Below are 21,827 nucleotides of genomic sequence, written 5' to 3'. Positions count from 1 at the left end.
ATCCAAAAGAAGAATAGAACTTTCATGACAGGTATCACAAGCAAGCAGAATTTGGAGTCATGTGTGTCTAGGTTAAACATACACAGTGACAGAGAGAAGGGAATACTATCATTTTTGATGTTTACATTTCAGACTGATACCCTTAGGTCTTTACGAAAGAAATATTTGAAGGTCAATACTGGAACAAAAGATTATGTAGCCCTCTAAAAGATATAAAGCAGGCAAAATTTAATTTTTTTAAGAAATATATTTAACCTATGGTTCCTCATTATGCCTATCCTATTGTAATACTCTAGAAAATTTATGTTGTATATTAGATCTTATACTTATTTTCTAAAATGGGAAAATACATAAATAGTGTTTTATTTATTCTTTTTTTAAGATTTTATTTATTTATTTATTTATTTATTTATGAAAGAAAGAGAGAGAAACAGCATGAGGGGGAGAGGGCCAGAGGGAGGAGCAGGCTCCCCGCCAACCTGGGAGCCCGATGTGGGACTCAATCCCAGGACTCTGGGATCATGACCTGAGCCAAAGCAGTCGCTTAACCAACTGAGCCACCCAGGTGCCCTGTTGTCTTTTTTCTTAATGTAAAAACATCATTTTTAAAAGTTTCACATCAATTTCATTATGTTATATAATATTAGGTAATATATGTTTTAAAGAAAGGAAATATTTGGTTGTTGCTGCTATAATTCTCAGTTTGTGCCTTTGTAATTAAATATTTAGGGGGAATTTACCATTCACTCAATTCATTAATCATTGACTCAATAATTAATTATTGATTGACAATATTTTCATCTGTTAAATGATAATATTTTATAACATATGGAATGCATATCAGGGATAAAGAATGAGAGTTATATAATTTGAATTCCAACCTAGGCAAAGGGAAAATACTATTAAATTTTTATTAAGACTATATGACTGTTGCCCATTGGCATCATGCCCTCTACTATCTCTTACACTAATAGTGTATTGTGTATCCTTATTTTAGATCTTTTAATTAAATGGCTACAGCTTACTAAGTCAATTAGCCTGGTCTACTTGTTTACCGATCAGATGGTCACAATCATGCCTGTCACAGTTTTAGTGATGATTCCACTGTTTTCGAAATTACTTCCAGGGCAATTCCATGTGATAGGACCAAGAGCACCAGTCATTGCCTTGGTTGGGGAAGAGGCTGTGTTGTCCTGCCAGATCAGCCCATCAATGGATGCTCAGAACATGGAAGTGAGATGGTACCGGAATGATCCTCTAGGCCTGGTGTATCGTTATGGCACTTCCTGGAATGATATGGAGGAGCTGAGGCCAGAATATCAAGGGAGGACAGAGTTCCTGAAGGAGAATATTACCAAAGGGCATGTTGCTCTAAGGATCCATCCCATCCAACCTTCAGATGGAGGAGATTATGCATGTTTCTTTGAAAGCTCCACATACTACAATGATGCAAAATTCCAAGTGTTGGTCACAGGTGAGTCTCTGCAATGAAAACCCCTACACAAATTGTATTATTATTATTTTTTCCTCAGCAGTCTAAAGTATCTGTGTATATGGATAGAGGTGGCTAAATCTATACAAACACTATGATGGAATACCAAGAAGGTTAAATATGTAAAATTCATCTGATCAGTCCATCCCAACATTCTTTGGCTGTAGCAAAAATATATTTATATTTGCATCTTTTCTTTGTCAACATCATTACTTTGAAGGAAAGAAAGAACAAGGGTTATAGTAGGTACTATCTCAGAAGACTCCCAGAAATGTATCTTAATTTCTATTTGGAAACACAGAAGGAACTAAACAGAGGCAGAAAGAATCTCACCAACCTGCTATCAGGCTAGGTTTTCTGCATCTTGCTGCCCATTTTGGCAATCGTCCAGTCAAATGTGGTGATGCTGACTCTCAGTATGACATCCTTGTTTATTCAGATCCCTGCATAATTTTTCCCCTTAGATCTCACTCCCTCTCAGATATTTTCTGCAAACATACAAAACAACAAAAACATACAGACAAACAAACAAAAACTGTACTACCAGAATGAAAGGTAAGGATTCTAATTCAACCACACACTGAGCCATAGTCAGCATTTTCTCTATAAACATTATAGGGCCTTATACTAAGCTCAGATGATGAGTTTCTCTATTGCCTCCTTTATAATGGGCATTAAAAGAAACTAACCCATCCATCAGATAGAGCAATAATATTGACCTTCCTCCCAAAAGCAGCAAAATCTTCTCCAGGATTCCCTGACCTATTTGAAATGCTCCTGCCTCCTAGTCAGTGATAATTCTGCATATGCCCTAAGTAATCCTTAATTGATGTTTACATAATAAAGGGTGGATACTTATATAATTTTTCATAAAATAAAGGGGGGTATTGTGAAGATACTTGCTTGCAAGTTTTAAACACCTTTTTGAGTCAAAGTTTTTGTTACCAGACACTTTGATCCACACATCCCCTAAGAGATTTTCTGCAGAGGCAGGGAGAGAATAGTTGCCACCTTCTGAGAATTCCTTTCTGGGTTTGGAGAAAATCTGCATCGTTAGGCAAGTATACTGGGGTTCCTCACTGCAGGACTTTATTGTATGTAAATGAATGTCACTCCCACTGGAAGCAATTTAACCAGGCACTAACAGGGATGAATGAGAAATTAGGCTCATCCATGCACTGAGATATACCTTTAGAGCAGGGATCATTCACTCTACTGTGGTAACTTCTGAAGCAATACAGGTGTTGGACATCCCCTTCTAGGAGTCCTACAGACATGTCCTAAACCATGGGCAAACCCTTATAAGGAGCTTTGAATTTGAGAGCCCGTTGTTACTGTTGCTTCTTTAATGAACAACATGTCATTTCTCAGGATCATCTCAATTTTCTTTATCTCAGACTTACTTGTTCTTTGTACAATTATCTTATCACTAAACAGAAAGCAACTTTCCACTATTCTTCCATTTTACCCCAGTTTCTTTAGAAGAAGGCATCTCCTATCTTGAAGCTATGGCCACTAAACTCTGACATTGTGCTTCTGCATGAGTTCGTTATCAACTCCAACAATGGTTAATTGGCACACTTTCTAGAGTCTACTTTACAATCTCCTATATCTTGTAGAGGAGGTTACCTGATATGTCCTTGATTTTTCCAAATCATATATACAAGGGAAGTTGTACTTGTTACCCAAGCACATTTTTTTTAAAGCTTATGGTGATCTTAATTTGCACTGTGGACATATATTACAAATAATAGCTATGAATTCAACCCACTTTTTACTAGGCCCAGAACATCCAGATAACTTTGGTTCACTTTTTCATGTTTCTTGTGGGTAATAGAAATATCTGGATTTTATATTCCAACTAGGTACAATATTTGCAGATGCAACCATTCACAGTGCACCCATGGGATGATTCCAAATTAATGAAAAGAGATGTATTTTTGATTTCTTAGGAAATTGTGTCTCTATCTGGCCTATTATAATATAAACTTGTATATAAATATTGACATAAGTGATCACAAATATGTTCTGAAGAATCCAGACTTTTTTTAAAAGACTTCTGTTCTCCCTAAATGTAGGGTGTTGTACTTTGAATATTTTCCAAATGGGCAGGATTTTTTTGCCACATTTTGTGGATTAAGGGGGGCCATCTCATTTTGTACCTGCTATCTTTAGTCATTATATATCATGAACATAAAGTCCTATGTTGCACAATGCTCTTACCTCCTTCAGGTGAATTATTTATGACCTTGTCTTATTTTTTCTGGGTTGGACCCATTTCTGTCCAACACCTATACCTAATGCAAAGTAGTGTCTGATGGTTTGTGCCATTAGGAGTTTCATCTGTTCCAGATCTTCAGACAGAGTCTTTAATGTTCTCTAGCAAGAGACCTCGTGTTTCCTTCTGATTCCTTTAGTTACTGTGATTTCTGGCATGCATTTCTTTAATCCATTTCTCCATTCTGGAGGAGTGACATTTGCCCCCAAATGAGTGACCAGTTCCTGATAGAGATGCAGTCTCTGCAGGCAGCTCCACAGTCCTACATTATCTCCTACAGAAAAGATTCTTCAATACTCCCCATCAAAACAAAAAAAATTCATTCCATGTGCTGTTTAAATATCCAGGGGGTTGTGGGTAATAAAATTTTTGCAGAACCCAGAACTTCAGTGAACACAAACACTAAATTATACTTAAAATCAATAATTATCCTTGCCCTCTACTATCTAACTAGTTGAACACTTGCAGGGTACAGGTAAGCAAATCCATCAATGGATAACTACAAATTAGATTGCAACCACAAATATAGATTGCAAACTTTTTTTAGGATTTTATTTATATATTTGAGAGACAGAGAGAGACACAGCAAGAGAGGGAACACAAGTAGGGGGAGTGGGAGAGGGAGAAGCAGGCTCCCCATGGAGCAGGGAGCCTGACACGGGGCCTGATCCCAGGACCCCAGGATCATGACCTGAGCCGAAGGCAGATGCTTAATGACTGAGCCACCCAGGCGCCGCATAGATTGCAAACTTAACCAAAATATTTTCTAAGTGATAAGAAATAAAACCAAAGGCCCTGATATTAGGTGAAATAATCTTGTAATGGTAGACAATATAGGTTTTCTCTCCCTACACTGGCCATAAGACAATGAAAATCCCAGTCTCAAAATGGGTAAAAAATGTATATAAGCCAGGCCTCAAGTATGCCCATTGGAAACCCACAATATTAGGAGAACCATGGTGAGTCCAAATTTCTTTCTGTTTATATAGACCACATTCCCTTTGGAATAGGACCCACCCTAATCCAGTATAATTTCCTCTTTACTAATTACATGTACAAAATGGTATCCAAATAAGGGGACAGATATTGAAGGTTAAGACTTGAACATATTTTTTCAGAAGACACAATTCAATCCATAACAGGGATAATTTTATCCTAGTAAATTTGATCTTTTGTTGTTGTTGTTGTTGTTGTTATAAACTGTATTAATTACTCAGCATAATATTTTGTGGACTGCTGCACTGCTATTCACTGAACTTCAAAAGACAGTAGTTTAAACCAGAGCTGCTCCTTTCTCGGGGAAAGTGGGGAGGGAGCCCAGAACTGGAAAAGTGACTAGACACCATGAGGTTTACACATCTTATCTTGATGTTTTGCCACATCCACATAATCCACTTTTGAAGATGACTCACAGACACTGTGTTCTCCAGCCCTTGAGAAGAGAGAAAGAATGAAGGGAAAAGTGTATCTCCTTCCTTTGAGGAAAATATTCCAGAAGGCACACATATCATTTTCATTTCAAACACTTCCACCAGCATATCAAAGCCACTCTTAATTGTAAGGGGTTTGGAGGATGCATTCTTAACCTGGGCTGACATATCAACTGTTAAAACTTATATTGTTCCCCAAATTGTTCTATGCAAAATGATGGCTAGTAGTCACATGTTGCATTGAAATTTAAATGTAGTTGATATACATTTAATTGATTAAAATATGAAATTCAGGTCCCTACAATATTCAGGAACTCAGTAGTGACCCATACCTTGTTCATTTCCACCACATTGATATTGGTAGCGTTCCCAACATCATAAGAATTTCTTATCAAAAATAACATCTTTAAAATTAGGGAATAAAAGATATTTGGAGAATGACTAGCAATTTGCCACAGAAAAATACCAATTGATGTGTGCCTTTAGCTTTAGAGGTTGCAAGTGATTTGATAGATGTTTTTCCGCCCAACTTTAAGAATCATCAGATAAAATAATCAGTAATGTTTCAAAGCAGAGAGAGGAAAAATGAAGACAATTAATACAGACATGCTGGGCATTTTGGTACTTTGTTAAATGTTGATATAGCTGATTTGTTTTCTCCAAAATTCTTTGGACTAGATAATTTTCTAACCTCCAATTTATAAATAAGGAAATTGGGTTTCATAGAAGTTAATTAAAATGTAAAATGGCAACAAAACACTTGGGGAAGTGTAATCTCTCTGTCTCTCCTTGGCTATTCTAGTCTCAGGTATGGCTCCTCATATTCACATTGAACCTGGAAATAGCAAGGACATTAAATTGACCTGCACATCCATGGGGTGGTATCCAGAGCCTGAGCTGCAATGGAGGGACCATCAAGGACTGCACTCGGCACCAGTCTCTGAGAAAAAGAAAATAGAAGAAAATGGACTGTTTCATGTGGAATCATCTCTCACAGTGGACAAAAGTTCAAGAGGAAAATTGTCCTGTGTTATAAGGAACCTAATACTCAATGTGGAGAAGGAAGTGCATGTTTCCATGGCAGGTCAGTTCCCTCCAAAGGCAGTATCTTGAGATATCACTGCTATTTGAGAAGATCTTACAGACAAATACCTATGACTGACACATCTAAATGAATGTTTTAGTTATCCATTTGTAACTGTTAGTATAGAGATCTTGTGAAAATCCATATTTTGTCTTGTTTTGTATTTCTTTTTATGATAGAAATGTCATTGTCGTACTTTATAAAAATAAATTGTGAATGCACAAAAGCATTCAAAGGGTGAAAAAGTATTTTGAGGAATCTTTCAAAGTTCCTCCTAAACTTCTCCTGATCCACTGCCTAGGGAAAACCACTTTTCATAATTTGGTGTTTTCTCCCATCTGTCAAATTCAATTTGCATCTTGGCATTGTCATTTACCCTTCAGCTTCATGATCTTGGGTAACTATTGAGCTCCCTGTGCTCAGTTCCCATCTGTTACATATAGGTAATATTAGTGTCCACCTCATGAAATTGCTATGAGTATTAACTAATATAATTAATATCATAGGTAGAGAAGAGCTCAGACACTCCAATCTACTATTTATGTCTACCCAAAATTATCTTTCAAAATAATCGTTTGCCCAAATGATTTCCTCTGACTCCTGTATATGCAAATGTCTTATTTATTTATTTATTTAGTTAGTTAGTTAGTTAGTTGAGAGAGAGAGAGCAGAGGAGTGAGAGAGAGAGAGATTGAGAGAATGAGTTGGGGGAGGGGCAGAGGGAGAAGCAGAGGCCCTGTGGAGCAGGGAGCCCAACGTGGGATTCCATCCAAGGACCCTGGGATCATGACCTGAGCCGAAGGCAGCCATTCAACCAACTGAGCCACCCAGGCATCACTTGCAAATGTCTGTATTTGAAATACTTCACCTTGTCAACAACACTCTATCTCTTGTCCTTTCTTATCTCTCGAGCTTCATCTTTCATCCCTCTCTTCCTTGTCTCCAACTCCTCCTACCCCACATTAATTCTCTGAACATATTTAGCCATGCAATACTCCTTGTAGGCTGTTATTGACACATTTGTTCTATTTTCCTGTCACTAAGAATTTCCTACTGGTCCCTCAGTTCTTCACCTTATCTTCCCAGGAAGCTGTCTTCAACCCATTCTGTGTTAAGTGCCCTCTTTACTCATATATTATTGTGATTATATGTTTCACTATTTCCCTAGAATAACAAACTCCTGAGGACACTATATCTTTTTTTCTTTTATGTCCCCATTTCTTAGAAAAATATCGAGCCATGATATACTTTCCTACAGTAGATAAATATTTGTATGTTGTTTTATCAACAAGTGAAGTGTTATTTCTATAATGCTTTAGTTTGGGAACTTGCACTGTTTTAAGATAATTAGAAAGAGAACTTGAGTTTGGAAATGTGAAAGAAGCAAACACATACACCAAAAAAGAGGATTTTTTTTCAGTAATCTTGGTAAAATAAAGTTAGAACAGAGGAAAGTAGCAGTCTCTTACTGAGATTTTTATACTGAAGAAATGAGTTGAAATATACAATAGGGTACATGAGTTTGGGCAATATCATAAAGCTCTTGAAAATATGAATGTGAAAGATAAAATATTTAATTTTTTATATTTATGTATTTGAGATCACCAATTAAAAATTCCACAGATATCGTCTAGAGATCTTAAATGAGGTTAGTCCTTGAACGAAAGTGTCCTTGATACCTCTTTTAAAAGAACAATATTAATTAGAAAAAATATCAAAACAATAATTAATTTTACTGATTTCAGTTGCTAGCTGACAGATGTCTCATAAGAAACTTTGAATTGAAATAAAACTCTGTCTCTAGAACCTAGACCATGGATACCATTTGGCTTATTATCCAAGATGTCACAATTTCTCCTTTAATCTTTAGAGAAGCTCCACATGCCTCTCACTCACTGGCATATTGTCAAGTTCACATATATGTTTATTTAGAAAATAACTGGATATAAAAGACACATGACAAAGTCAGTTTGAGGAACCAAAGGTGAAAATTGGAAAAAAATATGAAAATAAATAGTTTATTGCATTTGTAGATTTTTATTTATTATGAGAGAATTATTTGTCACAAATATAGTAATATTAATGTTTGCTAAATGTTGATTGTGGGTACATGGATGTCTGATGCATTATTTGTATGTTTTCATCATATTCAAACATTGTGATAATTTATAAAATAAACCTTCTGAGTCTCCATATGTTAGGAACAAGAAAGAAAACAGAAGCCTCTTTAGCATTCCTGAATTCTGTAAAACTTCAGGAGGGACAGGTGAGGCTTAGAATCAGTGCAATTCCTATCAATGTCTCCTAAAAGAGAACTTTTGGGATCTGTTCAAAGCAGCCAAGTCACTGATGCCAAGCTGGATGCTAAGTGAGACAATCTTTTTTTCAGATGCCATGTTCACTGAGGACTTTACTTGGATAGTGTTGTTGGCTGTTCTGCTGTGTCTCTTGGCCATCAGTGCAACCATCTGTGTTCTACTTGTGCGTGCTACAAAAGCCAAAGGTAAAGGAGAACAAACAAACAAACAAAACAAACTAAAAACAACAACAACAAAATCTGGGGGATTGGATTCATTTGTGGAAGAATTAGAGAATAATAGTAACACAAAATTCATAAATGGTTTGTAGGGGGTCTTTAGCTTTTAAAATTGGGAACAAGAAAAACTGAACAGAAAAAATAATTCTAAGTACAAACTCATGGCTCTGCATGTTTGTCAGAATATAGAGGTTGTCTGGTCAAGGTCAATCATTTTATCAAGAAAAAAATACACTTGGTTTATTTGTGATCTGGCACTTAAATTTGAGGATTTAGAAACTGGATTATTTCTCTGTTTATGTGCTTGTTTATGCAGCCAGAGATAATCAAATTCTCTGTGACATAATTTGTTAACTGAAGTCTTAGTTTAACATTAGGGTGGCATTTTCTGGTATCAGAATGCAGGTGTTCTTTCATATATTTTGGGGGTGAGGTGCAGGCTAGAGCAGTATTCAGAACATTTCTTCATGAACATAAGCAAGATGTTAACAAATTAGGGTTTTTACTCAGGCCATGACTACCTGTGACTGCCTTTCTCCAGGCCATAGGAAAAAAAAAAGTCTTATAAAAGAGCCCATTTTTTTGTGTGTTCTAACTTGATAACTTTTCTCTGAGCAGGACTGGCTACCCACAGCCTGTGGCACTTCTGTGCCTCAATTTTCAATGTGTCCAATGAGATCTTTAAAGAAATGCTCTCCTCAGAACTAATGTCAGTGCTGTAGACAGCCTTACATAGCTATTCCTGTAGAACTAGATGTATTTCTGTTTATTTTTGTTCTCCATTGATTGAGTTTCCAGTATCTTGATGGCTACTTTCCTGTAACATGATTTACCTCAACTAGTGTTAAAAAGAATCAGGACAATAATCAAAGGTAAAACTAAACAAATAAACAATAGCAACAACAACAAACCCAGAGTGTAAGAGATGCATAGTGCTGTTAAAGCTCTACTCTCATCACCTGCTAGTTCATGCAAACGATATACTTCATCCCATTAAATTGATGTACTGCATAGACATTTCTCAAAATGTCCAATACTGTCTACTTGGTCAATATGAAAAAGATAATTTTTCTAAAACTGTGGGAAATATATTTTTCAAGGCAGGAAAAGGGTATTTATCAGCTAGAGCATAATAGATCAAAACAGAAAGACATTAATGGGTATTGTTTGAAAAAATTGACTAAGTGGCTAATTATTTGGAAAATTTATCTAAATTTACAACTCTGATGTCATTGCTCATTATCAATCCACCAAATCAATCGATAATTGTTTTATTTAATTGAAAGATTAAAACAATTAAATTTCAATTAAAGAAAACAATTGTTGATTATACTGGAATTAAAATTAAAAACTTAATAAAAAATGATAATTGACAAACAATATCACATTGGTTTCAGGTGTATAACATCATGATTCCACAACTCTATACATTATGTTTTAATTGTTCAACACAAGTGTAGCTACCATCTCTCACTACACAACTGTTACAATACCAGAGACTATATTCCCTATGTTGCATCTTTCATCCCCAAGATTTATTCATTTCATAACTGGATGGCTGTACCTCCCACTCCCTTCCATGCCCTCGCTCCCCACTCCTGCAACCACCAGTGTGTTCTCTGTATTTATGGGTCTGGTTCTGCTTTATTTATTTTGTTTTTGACACTCCATATACAATTGCAACTCTATGGTTTTTGTTTCTATCTGACATCTTACTTACCGTAATACCCTCTAGGTTCATCCATGTTGTTGCAAATATCATCATCTCATTCTTTCTTTGGCTGGATAATAATCCACTTTACATATATATATATATATATATATATATATATTACCACATATTATTTATTCATTCATCTGTACGAGGACACTTATGTTGCTTCCATATCCTGGATATTGCAAATAGTGCTGCAATAAACATAATGGAGTGCATATGTTTTTGAATTAATGTTTCCATTTTTGGAGGGTAAATACCCAGTAGTGGAATTACTGGATTGTACAGTATTTCTATTTTTAATTTCCTAAACAAATTCCCTGCTATTTTCCACAACATCAAGTAGTGTGCCATTAAGTAGTTTGCCATTAAGTTTCCCATTAAGTAGTTTGCCATTTTGTTTTGTTGATAATTTCATTCACTGTGCAAAACCTTTTTTTAAAAGTATTTTTATTTTTTTAAGATTTTATTTATTTATTTGAGAGAGAGAGAATGAGAGATAGAGAACACGAGAGGGAAGAGGGTTAGAGGGAGAGGCAGACTCCCTGCTGAGCAGGGAGCCCGACATGGGACTTGATCCTGGGACTCCAGGATCATGACCTGAGCCGAAGGCAGTCGCTTAACCAACTGAGCCACCCAGGCGCCCTTTTTAAAGTATTTTTAAAAGATTTTATTTATTTATTTGAGAGAGAGAGAAAGAGACAGTGAGCAGGAGGGAGAGGGAGAGAGAATCTGAAGCATACTCTGTGATGAACACAGAGCCTGACTTGGAGGTTGATCTCACTACCACGAGATCATGACCTGAGCCAAAACCAAGAGTCTGTTGCTTGACCAACTGAGCCACCTCGCCATTCCTGTGCAAAGGCTTTTGATCTGGTGCAGTCCCAGTAGTTTTGTTTTTTGTTTGTTTGTTTCCCTTGCTTCCACAGTCAAATACATAAATATGTTTCAAAGAACAATATCAAAGAGGGGCACCTGAGTGGCTCAGTTGGTTAAATGTCAGGCTCTCGATTTCAGCTCAGGTCATGATTCAGGGTCTGGGATTGAGCCTTGTTTCAGGCTCTGTGCTTAGCATGGAATCTGCTTGAGATTCTCTCCATCTCTCTCCCTCTGCCCCTCCCCTGCTCCTCATGCTCTCTTTCTTTCCTTTTTTTTTTCTATCTCTCTCAATAAACAAATAAAAATAACAAACATTATAAAGAAAAGAACAATGTTGCCTATATTTTCTTCTAGTTGAGATTGTTGCCTATATTTTCTTCTAGTAGCTTTGTGATTTCAGATCTCAGATTTAGGTCATTAACCCCATTTTATTTCTGTGTATGGTGTAAGGAAGTGAGTCAGTTTCATTCTTTTGCATGTAGTTATTCAGTTTACCCAGGACCATTTATTAAAGGGGATTTATTCTCCCACTGTTTATGCTTGCCTCCTTTGTCGTAGATTGAGAGTTTTTATCATGAGAATATCAAATTATGTCAACTGGTATTTTCTGTCTCTATAGAGATGATTATATATATTTTTATTCTTTATTCTATTAATGTTGATTGATTTGTGGATATTGAACCATCCTTGCATTCCACAGAGAAACACACTTGATCATGATGAATGATCTTTTAAAAGTATTGTTGAATATGGTGTCCTAATATTTTGTTGAGAATTTGCTTCTGTGTTCCTCAGGAATATTGACTTGCTTTTGTTTGGTTGGTTTTGTTTAGTGTCTTTGGTTTTAGTGTCAAGGAAAAGCTAGCCTCAAGGAATGTATTTGGAGGTTTCCTTCCTCTTATATTTTTTGGAATAGTTTGACAAGAATCCACCTAGTCCTTATTTATTTTATTTTATTGTATTTTGTTACTTACTTACTTATTTATTTATTTAATTTTGTTATGTTAGTTACCATACAGTACGTCATTAGTTTTTGATGTAGTGTTCCATGCTTCATGGATTATTTATTTTTTTAAAATCAAGAGATCTTTGGTTACCAATTCATTAAAGTTTCCTGGAATTGGACTGGCCAGATTTTCTGTTTCTTTTTCATTTTTGGAAAATTTTATATTTCTGGGAATTTAACCATTTCTTCTAATTTGTCCAATTTGTTGGTGTTTATTTTTTCATTGGGGCCTACTGCAATCCTTTTTATTCTGTGGCATTGGTTTCTATTCTTCCTCTTTCTTTTCTAATATCATTGATTTGGGTCATCTCTCACTTTTTTAAGTTCCTAAACGTTTATTAATATTGTTTAGCTTTTCAAAGACACTGATCTTGGGCACCTGGGTGGCTCAGTTGGTTAAGCGACAGCCTTTGGCTCAGGTCATGATCCTGGAGTTCCAGGATTGAGTCCCACATTGGGCTCCCTGCTCAGCAGGGAGTCTGCTTCTCCCTCTGACCCTCCACCCTCTCATGTGCTCTCTCTCTTCATTCTCTCTCTCTCAAATAAATAAATAAAGTCTTTAAAAAAAAGACACTGATCTTGGTTTCGTTGATCTTTTCTATTTATCTGTCTCTATTTTATTTATTTCTACTCTGATTTTTATTATTTTCTTCCTTCCAATAACTTTGTTTCTTCTTCTTTTTCTAGTTCTTTTAGGTGAAAGTTTAGATTTATTAGCGATTTCTTGATTCTTCGTGTAAGCATCTGTAACTATAAATTTTCCTCTTAGAACTCCTTCGGAGAGTTTTTTTTGTTTTGTTTTGTTTTGTTTTGTTTTGTTTTGTTTTTTTCATTTGTCTCCATGTATGTTCTTATTTCCTCTTTGATTTCTTTGATGGCCCATTTGTTATGTAGTAACATGTTGTTTAGCCTCCTCATGTTTGTGTTTTTTCCAGTTTTTCTTGCAAATGATTTTTAGTTTCTTACTGTTTTGGTTGGAAAAATGCTTAATATGATTGCAATCTTCTTACATTTATTGAGAGGTTTGTTGTTTTGTTTTGGTGTGGTTATTTTTGGCTTTAAATGTCATCTCTCCTGGAGAATGTTCTTTGTGCACTTGAAAAGAATGTTTGTTCTGTTATTTTTTGGTAAAATGTTATGCATAAATCTGGTAAGTCCATTGGGTTTAATGTGCCAGTCAAAGACATTGATTATTCATGGATTTTTCTGTCTGTCTGATCTATCCATTGAGGTAAGTGAGGTACTAAGTTCCTCTACTATTATTGTATTACTAGCAATGTCTCCGTTTATATTTAGTAATATTTGGTTTATATATTTAGGTGCTCCAATATTGAATGCATCAATATTTATAATTCTTATATCCTCTTTTTAGATTCCATCCTTTTATCATTATGTACTGCCCTTCTTTGTCTCTTGTTATAGTCTTTGTTTTAATGTCTATTTTGTATGATATAAGTATTGCTACCCCATTTTTTCTTTCACTTCCATTTGCATGGTAAATGCCTTTTCATACCCTCACTTTTAATCTTTACATGTCTTTAGGTCTAAAGCAAGTCTCCTGTAGGTAGCATAAAAAGTGTCTTTTTTTTTAAATCCATTCCATCATCCTACAACTTATGGTTGAAATTTTTTGAAAATTTCTATTTAAAATAATTATTGATAGGTACATATTTATTGTCATTTTGTTATTTGTTTTCTGTTTGATTTATAATCCTTCTTAGTTTCTTCCCTTGCTCTCTTTCTTCATGTTTGATTGCTGTCTTTAATGTTATTTTTTGGCTATTTCTTTATATTTTGTGTATCTATTATAAGTTTATGGTTTGTGTTACCATAAGGCTAATACATAACATATTAAGTATATAGCAGTTAAATAAGTGATTATCACTTAAGTTCAAATACATTTTAAAAGAACCTCATTTTTCTTCACACCCTCTATCTTTTTTATATGTTGTCATATTCTACATCTTTTTCATTTTGTGAGTCCCCTTGACAAATTTTTTTTAGATACAAGAAATCAGAGCGGGAGACAAACCATGACAGACTCTGGAATCTGTGGAAAAAAATGAGGGTTACAGAAGGGAGGGGAGTGGGGATGGGATAAATGGGTGATGGTATTAAGGAGGACACATGTTGTGATGAGTACTGGATGTTATATGCAACTAATGAATCTTTGAACACTACATCAAAAAAAAGATATAATTGGTGTAATACTTTTGTGTTTTAACCTTTGTACTAGCTTTATAAGGATTGCTCTATTACCTTTGCTGTGTTTTTTTTTTTACTTATTTTTTTTTCCCTTTACAATTTTCTTCCTTCCAATTATCGCCTTTTTTTTTTTTTTAAACTTAAAAGTCCCTCTAACACTTCTTGTAAGGACTTGTAAGTGGGGATGAACTTCTTTAACTTTTATTTGTCTGGAATTTTTTTTTTATATGTTCAGTTAGCCACTGTATAGTACATCATTAGTTTTTGATGTAATTTTCAGTGATTCATTAGTTGCATATATCATGGAAGGTTTTTTTTAAAGGTATTGCAGTTAGGTAATGGAAACCTGATGTGACGGGGTGGCTGGGTGGCTCAGTTGGTTAAACGACTGCCTTCAGCTCAGGTCATGATCCTGGAGTCCTGGGATCAAGCCCCGCATCGGGCTCCCTGCTCAGCAGGGAGTCTGCTTCTCCCTCTGACCCTACCCCCTCTCATGTGCTCTCTCTCTCTCATTCTCTCTCTTTCAAATAAATAAATAAAATCTTTCAAAAAAAAGGAAATCTGACGTGATATTTTCCTATTTTTTTAAAATATATTAACACATATTATTTTTGTAACAAATGATGTTTTTAATTAAGGACAAAGAAAATAATCCTTGTCAATGTCAGCAGCAATACCTCTGGTGACCCTTCTTGTTCTCTTAAAGCACCTTGATTCTAGAATGGTGTTTGAATTGGCAGGCTGCTTGCCTTTGCTTCTGTGGGTGGAGACTGTCATACTCATCACAGTGAAAATATATCTTGGTCTGAAGAATACCCTCAATAAAAATGTACAGGATAAGTAGGAAGTTTTGGCAATTAAATGAAGAATGTCATGAATAAAATGTAATAAATGTTGCTTGCAGACATGTCAGATAAATTAAATACCAGTTGCTGAAAGCAAAATTTTGGATATATTTTTTTTTCACATTATCTCATTTATCCATCATGTTATACATAACAGTGTCATACTAATTTAAGTTACTTTCTTGATATCACACAGATCACACCTGGTAGATATAATTTTGTTATAGTTTGAGAAAACTCTGTTCATATTTTGAACCATCTTTAGCTGATTGCCAGGATACTCTAGTTTAAAATAATATTATCAAAAAAAATAAAATAAAATATTATTATCTATTGACATCATTGCTATTTCTTTAACTGCATGACATTTCTATATAAATATTTATATCATTTAAAACTCTATGCCATAATTTGAATGTAAATTTCTTCCTTAGTTTACATGACTGTGATTTCTATTGTGGTATCTATATTCTTCTGCTAACACACCTAAAAAACATTAAATGATAAATCTTGAGTACATTATAAAATTCAATGGGAAAAATGATACATAATTACTGTTACGATTTTCTTAAGATAGTGTTTTGTTCTCTGCATTAAATAAAATAACCATTTTGATGCAGGTGAATGCATGATATGCATGCATGTTAATGGTAGACCATATTTAAAATAAATTAACTTTATTTTCTAGTAAATGCAGAAATTTGCAAAGGAAAGAATTCTGTTAACTGGATGCTAAATATTCTTAACTCACATATCAATCACAAGTACATACTGAACACTCTATTGTACACATATTAAACATTATATACTCAGTAAGGTATCTGACAAAGCTCATCTCAATAAAAATTCTAATTTATTTTTATTTTTTATTTAATACATTTTTATTTTGCAATATGATGACCAAATTAATATTAGCTAATACCTGTCACATCAATATCACATCACATAATTATCATTTCTTTTTTGTGGCGAGGGCATTTAATATCTAGTCCCTTAACAACCTGGAGGTAGTTCCTTATAACATTAATAAAATAAAATAATTGCTTATTTGCCTTATATTTTTATTGAAATATAATTGCCATATTACATTATGTATGTTTAAGGTGTACAACATGTTGATTTGGTACATTAATGTATTGCAATACAATTACCATCATAGCATCAGCTAACACCTCCATAATGTTTATAGTTATAATTCATTTGTTGAGTGAGAACAATTAAGATCTATCATCTCAGCAACTTCATCTCAGCATTTCAGTTTATAATACTGAAATGTTGGCTACAATCACTGTGCTGTGCAAAAGACTTGGTTGTGAGTTTTTACACTTTGACCCACATCTCTGATTCCCCCCACCCCTAGCCTCTGGTAATCAACATTCTATTCTCTCTTTCTATGACTTCAGTTGTTATTTTTTTAAATTTCACATATGTGATATCACACTGCATTTTTATTTCTCTTTCTGACTTACCTCACTTAGTATAATGCCTTCACATTTCATTTCCATACATGTGGTCACCGTGTAATTTCCTTTTTTTCTATAGCTAAATAACAAACATTATATATGATATATATAAAATAATATAACATATAAGACATACTATATAAGATGTAATATATATAATATATAATGTTGTTTCAATAGGCAGGCCACTTGTCAATGCCTCTGTGGGTAGAGAGACTCTGTCATATTTATCACAATGAAAATAGATCTTAGTCTGAAGAAGACCCTCAATAAAAATGTGCTAGATAAGTAGGAATTTTTTTGCAATTAAATTAGGGATGTTATGAATAAAATGTAATAAATGTTCCTTGTGGAGATATATATATATAGTGTTGATCATCTTTCACGTGCCTGTTGTTCTTTAGGGCATTTGCACGTCTTCTATGGAAAAATGTTTATGCATTTCCACTGCCCATTCTTTAATCAGATTGTTTGCTTTTTGCTATTGAGTTGTATATGTTCTTTATATATTTTGGATATTAACTCTTTTATCATGATTTGCAAATATTTTCTCCCATTCAGAATGATGTCATTTCATTTGTTGATTTTTCTCACAGTTCTAGAAGCTGGGAAATCCAAGGTCAAGGCATTCGCAGATCTGGTGTCTGAGAGTCCACTTCCTGGTTTGCATATGGCCATGTTCTCACTCTGTTCTCACATGGCAGAAAGCTGAGAACAAGAACAAGTGCTCATGTCTCTTCCTATAAGAGCACTAATCCTATTCATGAGGGCTCCGCTGTCATGACCAAATTACTTTTCAAAACCTCCAATTCCTAATATTACATTGGGGATTAAGAATTTAACATATCAATTTTGTAGAAAAAGAATCAGTCCATAACATGACATTAAAGGCATGGTAGTCAAATACTTCCTTGGTGCCATATTTTTAAAAAATAACACCTAGTAAAATGGTTACAGAATTTCATACTCGTGAAATTGTTAGGAAATACCTAAACACTACAATAATATGGAATGTGATCATGAAAGAGTCTTGAAGTTTACATGTGGGTCCAGGTACTTTCCCTACTTCCACCTCCATGCCCAACAACTTGTGCAAAGGAAGAGAATAAAATAAATAGACAATTGAGAGAAACCAGAAACAAAGAGAGAAAAAGAGCAGCAAAGAAATATGGATAAAAAACAAAGAAAAAAAGGGCACGGAGCTGTGCACCATTGGTGAGGGTGGTGGCTTATAGTCCCTGTGAAGTGGCAGTGTGGGAAGTTGCAGTAACAATTATGGATGGGTGTATGTCATTGTCCTGAGATGTGTGCCTATATGTGTTTGTATTTGTGTGTGTGTGTTTATATATTTTATGTATATCTACACCTCTAGATTCAACAAGGTACAAATTTCCATAGCACAAAATCACATATAGAAAATGCAAAATTCACAATGTACTCAAATTCTTTCCTAATATGTTAATCAAATTACAACAAATTTACATTTTCAAAACAATCATTATAGCAGAACTAAGTGCATTTAGTTTTTAATTCTTCAGGTGCAGAGAAACAGAAATTATATCCAAACCTCATTGGTGCTTTCAGTGCTTGGTTCTTAAATTTATGATTTTTGGTGAAGGCAGCCTGCAGGAGTCCATGTGCTTAATGCAAACACCTGGGAGAGTCTATTTCTCTTTCAAATTTCTCTCAAATTTTCATCAAAATTTGTATTATGATACTTTGAATTATGTTAAAGCAAAGCCAACCAAAAGGCTTTAAACCATTATTTTCCAAATATGTAACTTAAATCCAGCCATAGTCTTTTTTTTTTCCCAAATGATTTACATGTGTAAACATTAGAAAGTCTAGTTAACAACTCCTAGCCAACTTCTCACAAGGATTTTTCACTGTTTTTCTTTTCAGGAAAGCTTCATGAAGAACTTGGTAAGTAATATTTCTCTGGGAGGATAAAATAGTAATTATGTTTCAAAGCAAACTCTCACTACATCCTATTCTTTCAGAAAGGATAAAACTCCTGGGAAAAGAAAGTGAGTAATGAAGATGGCCAGCTCTAGCCCTGACCTATGCACCTGCCTTTTGACTGCACATCATTGTTGTTTTACTCACTGCTAAATCTTGGTTTCAAAACTATAATTTTCTTTTCCTTTTTTTTTTAATTTTAGGGTTGGAATTTGCTCGAAGATATGCAGGTAATTAGAGACTGAAGTACTTGGATATGGATTGTTATTTTTAGCCAGCTTATTGGGCCACCAGAGAAGGGAACCTGTAACACACTCACAAACTCATAGAGAACACACACACACACTCACACACATTTTTTTTTGCCAAAACTCCCATTTTATTGTGCTTATTGTTGAGTAGTTTATAGCTATAGCTCCTTATATATCACAAATGATGCTGCTCTCTGAGATTCATTGATGGAGGGAAGTAGAATATTATAACCCAAAATGATACCATCAACATGCTTTTCAGAACCAGAAATGAGGGATGGTTATGGGGGTAGCTGACAGGGAATGGGGTAAAGGTAAGCTGCCACTTACCTAGTGACACAATGACACTAATTGCCTATGGATCAAAATCCATGGACCTTCATTTGATTTGTCAAATCGAAAACCTCCCTCAGGGCATCTTTTGACTGCTAATTGTCAAATTTATGACTTGGTTTAATATTGGGAACAATAGCAATTTATGTTACATTTTACAGCTTTGTATTAATTAGTTCAAATGAAGTATCTTCATTTGATTTCCACAAGAAGTCAGGTATTAATATACTGTTTTATAAAGAAATATATGATGAGTATTCATAGTATTATTCATAGTAATATATGATAGTATTCATAGATTTCTCTGGTTTATATAACTAATTAACATAATATTCACATTCACTAGACAACTTTACAAGAACTTTTGCCAGTTGAATAAAATAGTTTATATATCAGATATTACTTTGACAAAAATGTCTATGAGCAAATGAGTTGCAGCAGCTTTAAGGGAACATATTCCCATATTTACAGTGCTAACATATGAGTCTTCAGTTATTGAATATTACTTTAATACTAGCAGAATTTTCTTTGTGTTTATACCTACACAAGTAAAATTTAGTTTTACCTACAACTACTAATTCATAGGAGAAACACTTATAGCCTATATTAGCAGAATCCTGTGTAATTAAGTAGATATCTAGGTGATTATTATCTCAGGCTTGTGTGTTATATGTTTCCAACATTTAAACAATTTTTTTGGATTCATATATCTGTGAAAATTTTTACCTATATAAAGGCACATATAGAAAAATTATTTTCAGTAAATATAGTTACATTTCATTAGATAATAAAGAGTTCATTAGAGCAGAGTTTGAATTGTCAAAACATTCAGATTTAAAGTAAATATATATAATTAATTTTTCATTAATTCATAAATTGAATTAGATAGCTATGGACTTGAATCCAAATGTTGATGGATATTAGTAATCCTAGTTGGACAAATTTCTCTAAATCTTTGTTGTCTCAGCGACATAAAAACATTTCTCCATTTTATTTCTTTGTTATGAAAATTCAGTATTTATAAATGTGCTTCAAATAGCACTAGGCACATAATGTGTCCAATGTAATATTGCCATTTGCAAAAAAAATATTTGGACTACAAAAAAATATGTATATTTAGGTACTCATTTATTTCCCATTCTGAACAAATTAACAAGTTCTCAAGTGTGTGAGTTGATAAATAGAGGTGGTAGAAAAAAGATGACTCAAGGGAAAGGAGCAGCTTCATTTGAGGAAAGCTAAAAAAAGTTCCTAGACAGAAGAAGGGCACTTGTACATTGTGTTAATTATTGTGGATTATTATTGATCACGGCCAAGACTGACAACATGTTCTTCCATAGAAAATGTTACCCTGGATCCCGAGACAGCTCATCCATATCTTGAAGTTGCCAAAGACAAGAAAAGTGTGAAATCCATTGCTCATCTTCAGGAACTACCCAAAAGTAGTAATCGGTTTGATTCCCTAGTCTCTGTATTAGGTCAGCAAATTTTTTCCAGCAATAAACACTACTGGGAAGTGGATGTGAAAAATAAAATGAAATGGACTGTAGGCATTTGTAAACATTCTGTCCGCAGACAAGGAGAAATCACAGTGTCCCCAGAGACTGGGTTCTGGACACTGTGCTTAAAAAAATGTAATGACTACCAAGCTCTTACAAATCCACGGATAACACTCCATCTTGAGGAACCTCCTGAGATAATTGGAATCTTCCTGGACTATGAGGCTGGGAGGCTCTCATTTTATAATGTGACCAACATGACTCACATCTACACCTACAAACAAAAGTTCACGGAGGCCTTACGACCATACTTTTACCCTGGCCCCCTCTACAATGGTCAAAATGAACAACCTCTGACCATTATGACATTAAGGTGTACAAACAAGCCACAGGAAGATGTTGCATGTGACTGAGGAAGAAATGTCTTATTCTGAATCTGTTGAAACTGGAAGATATATATTAGAATGCTGGATTTCCTCCTTCAAATAAATCTAAACACCAATGCCATAAAGTATACATTTCTTTATCATTTCAGTCCCAAATATGTACTTTTGTTAATGGACAAGAGTAATTTGATTGGAATTGCATGCTGTAGAATTTACTTGATTACAATTCAAGGCACACAACATAAATAAAATATCTAAAAGATGTATCTACTTGTGGAAGTGGTGAAGGAAAATTAATTCAAGAAATAATGATGTGCAGTAAGAGTGGGCCTGGGTGAGAAAGTAGAAGACCTATGGGACACAGATTAAGTTGAAACAAAATGGTTTTAAATGAAGTTGCGGAGGTAAGTAGCTGAAGTCACATGACAAGCGGAGCTGAAATGGATTTTTTTTGTGCCACTAACAGA

At 34.5% G+C, this 21,827-nt stretch overlaps 1 protein-coding gene across 1 annotated transcript; it reads left to right on the top strand.

Moving 5' to 3' along the window:
• Nucleotides 1–1,062: 1,062 nt before the first annotated feature.
• Nucleotides 1,063–21,387, top strand: LOC112816249 (butyrophilin subfamily 1 member A1-like). The gene is made up of 7 exons (XM_073887594.1): nucleotides 1,063–1,474; nucleotides 6,003–6,284; nucleotides 8,674–8,787; nucleotides 17,529–17,594; nucleotides 18,835–18,855; nucleotides 19,095–19,121; nucleotides 20,816–21,387. The coding sequence occupies exons 1-7, from the start codon at nucleotides 1,063–1,065 to the stop codon at nucleotides 21,385–21,387; spliced, it is 1,494 nt and encodes a 497-aa protein (XP_073743695.1).
• The last annotated feature ends 440 nt before the right edge of the window (nucleotides 21,388–21,827 follow it).

The sequence above is a fragment of the Callorhinus ursinus genome, unplaced genomic scaffold (assembly GCF_003265705.2).
Source record: "Callorhinus ursinus isolate GAN/ISIS: 27379988/994484 unplaced genomic scaffold, GSC_fseal_2.0 scaffold81, whole genome shotgun sequence".
NCBI lineage: Eukaryota > Metazoa > Chordata > Mammalia > Carnivora > Otariidae > Callorhinus > Callorhinus ursinus.
Note: the sequence above shows the minus strand (reverse complement) of the source record. Positions and strands in the feature narration are given on the sequence as shown.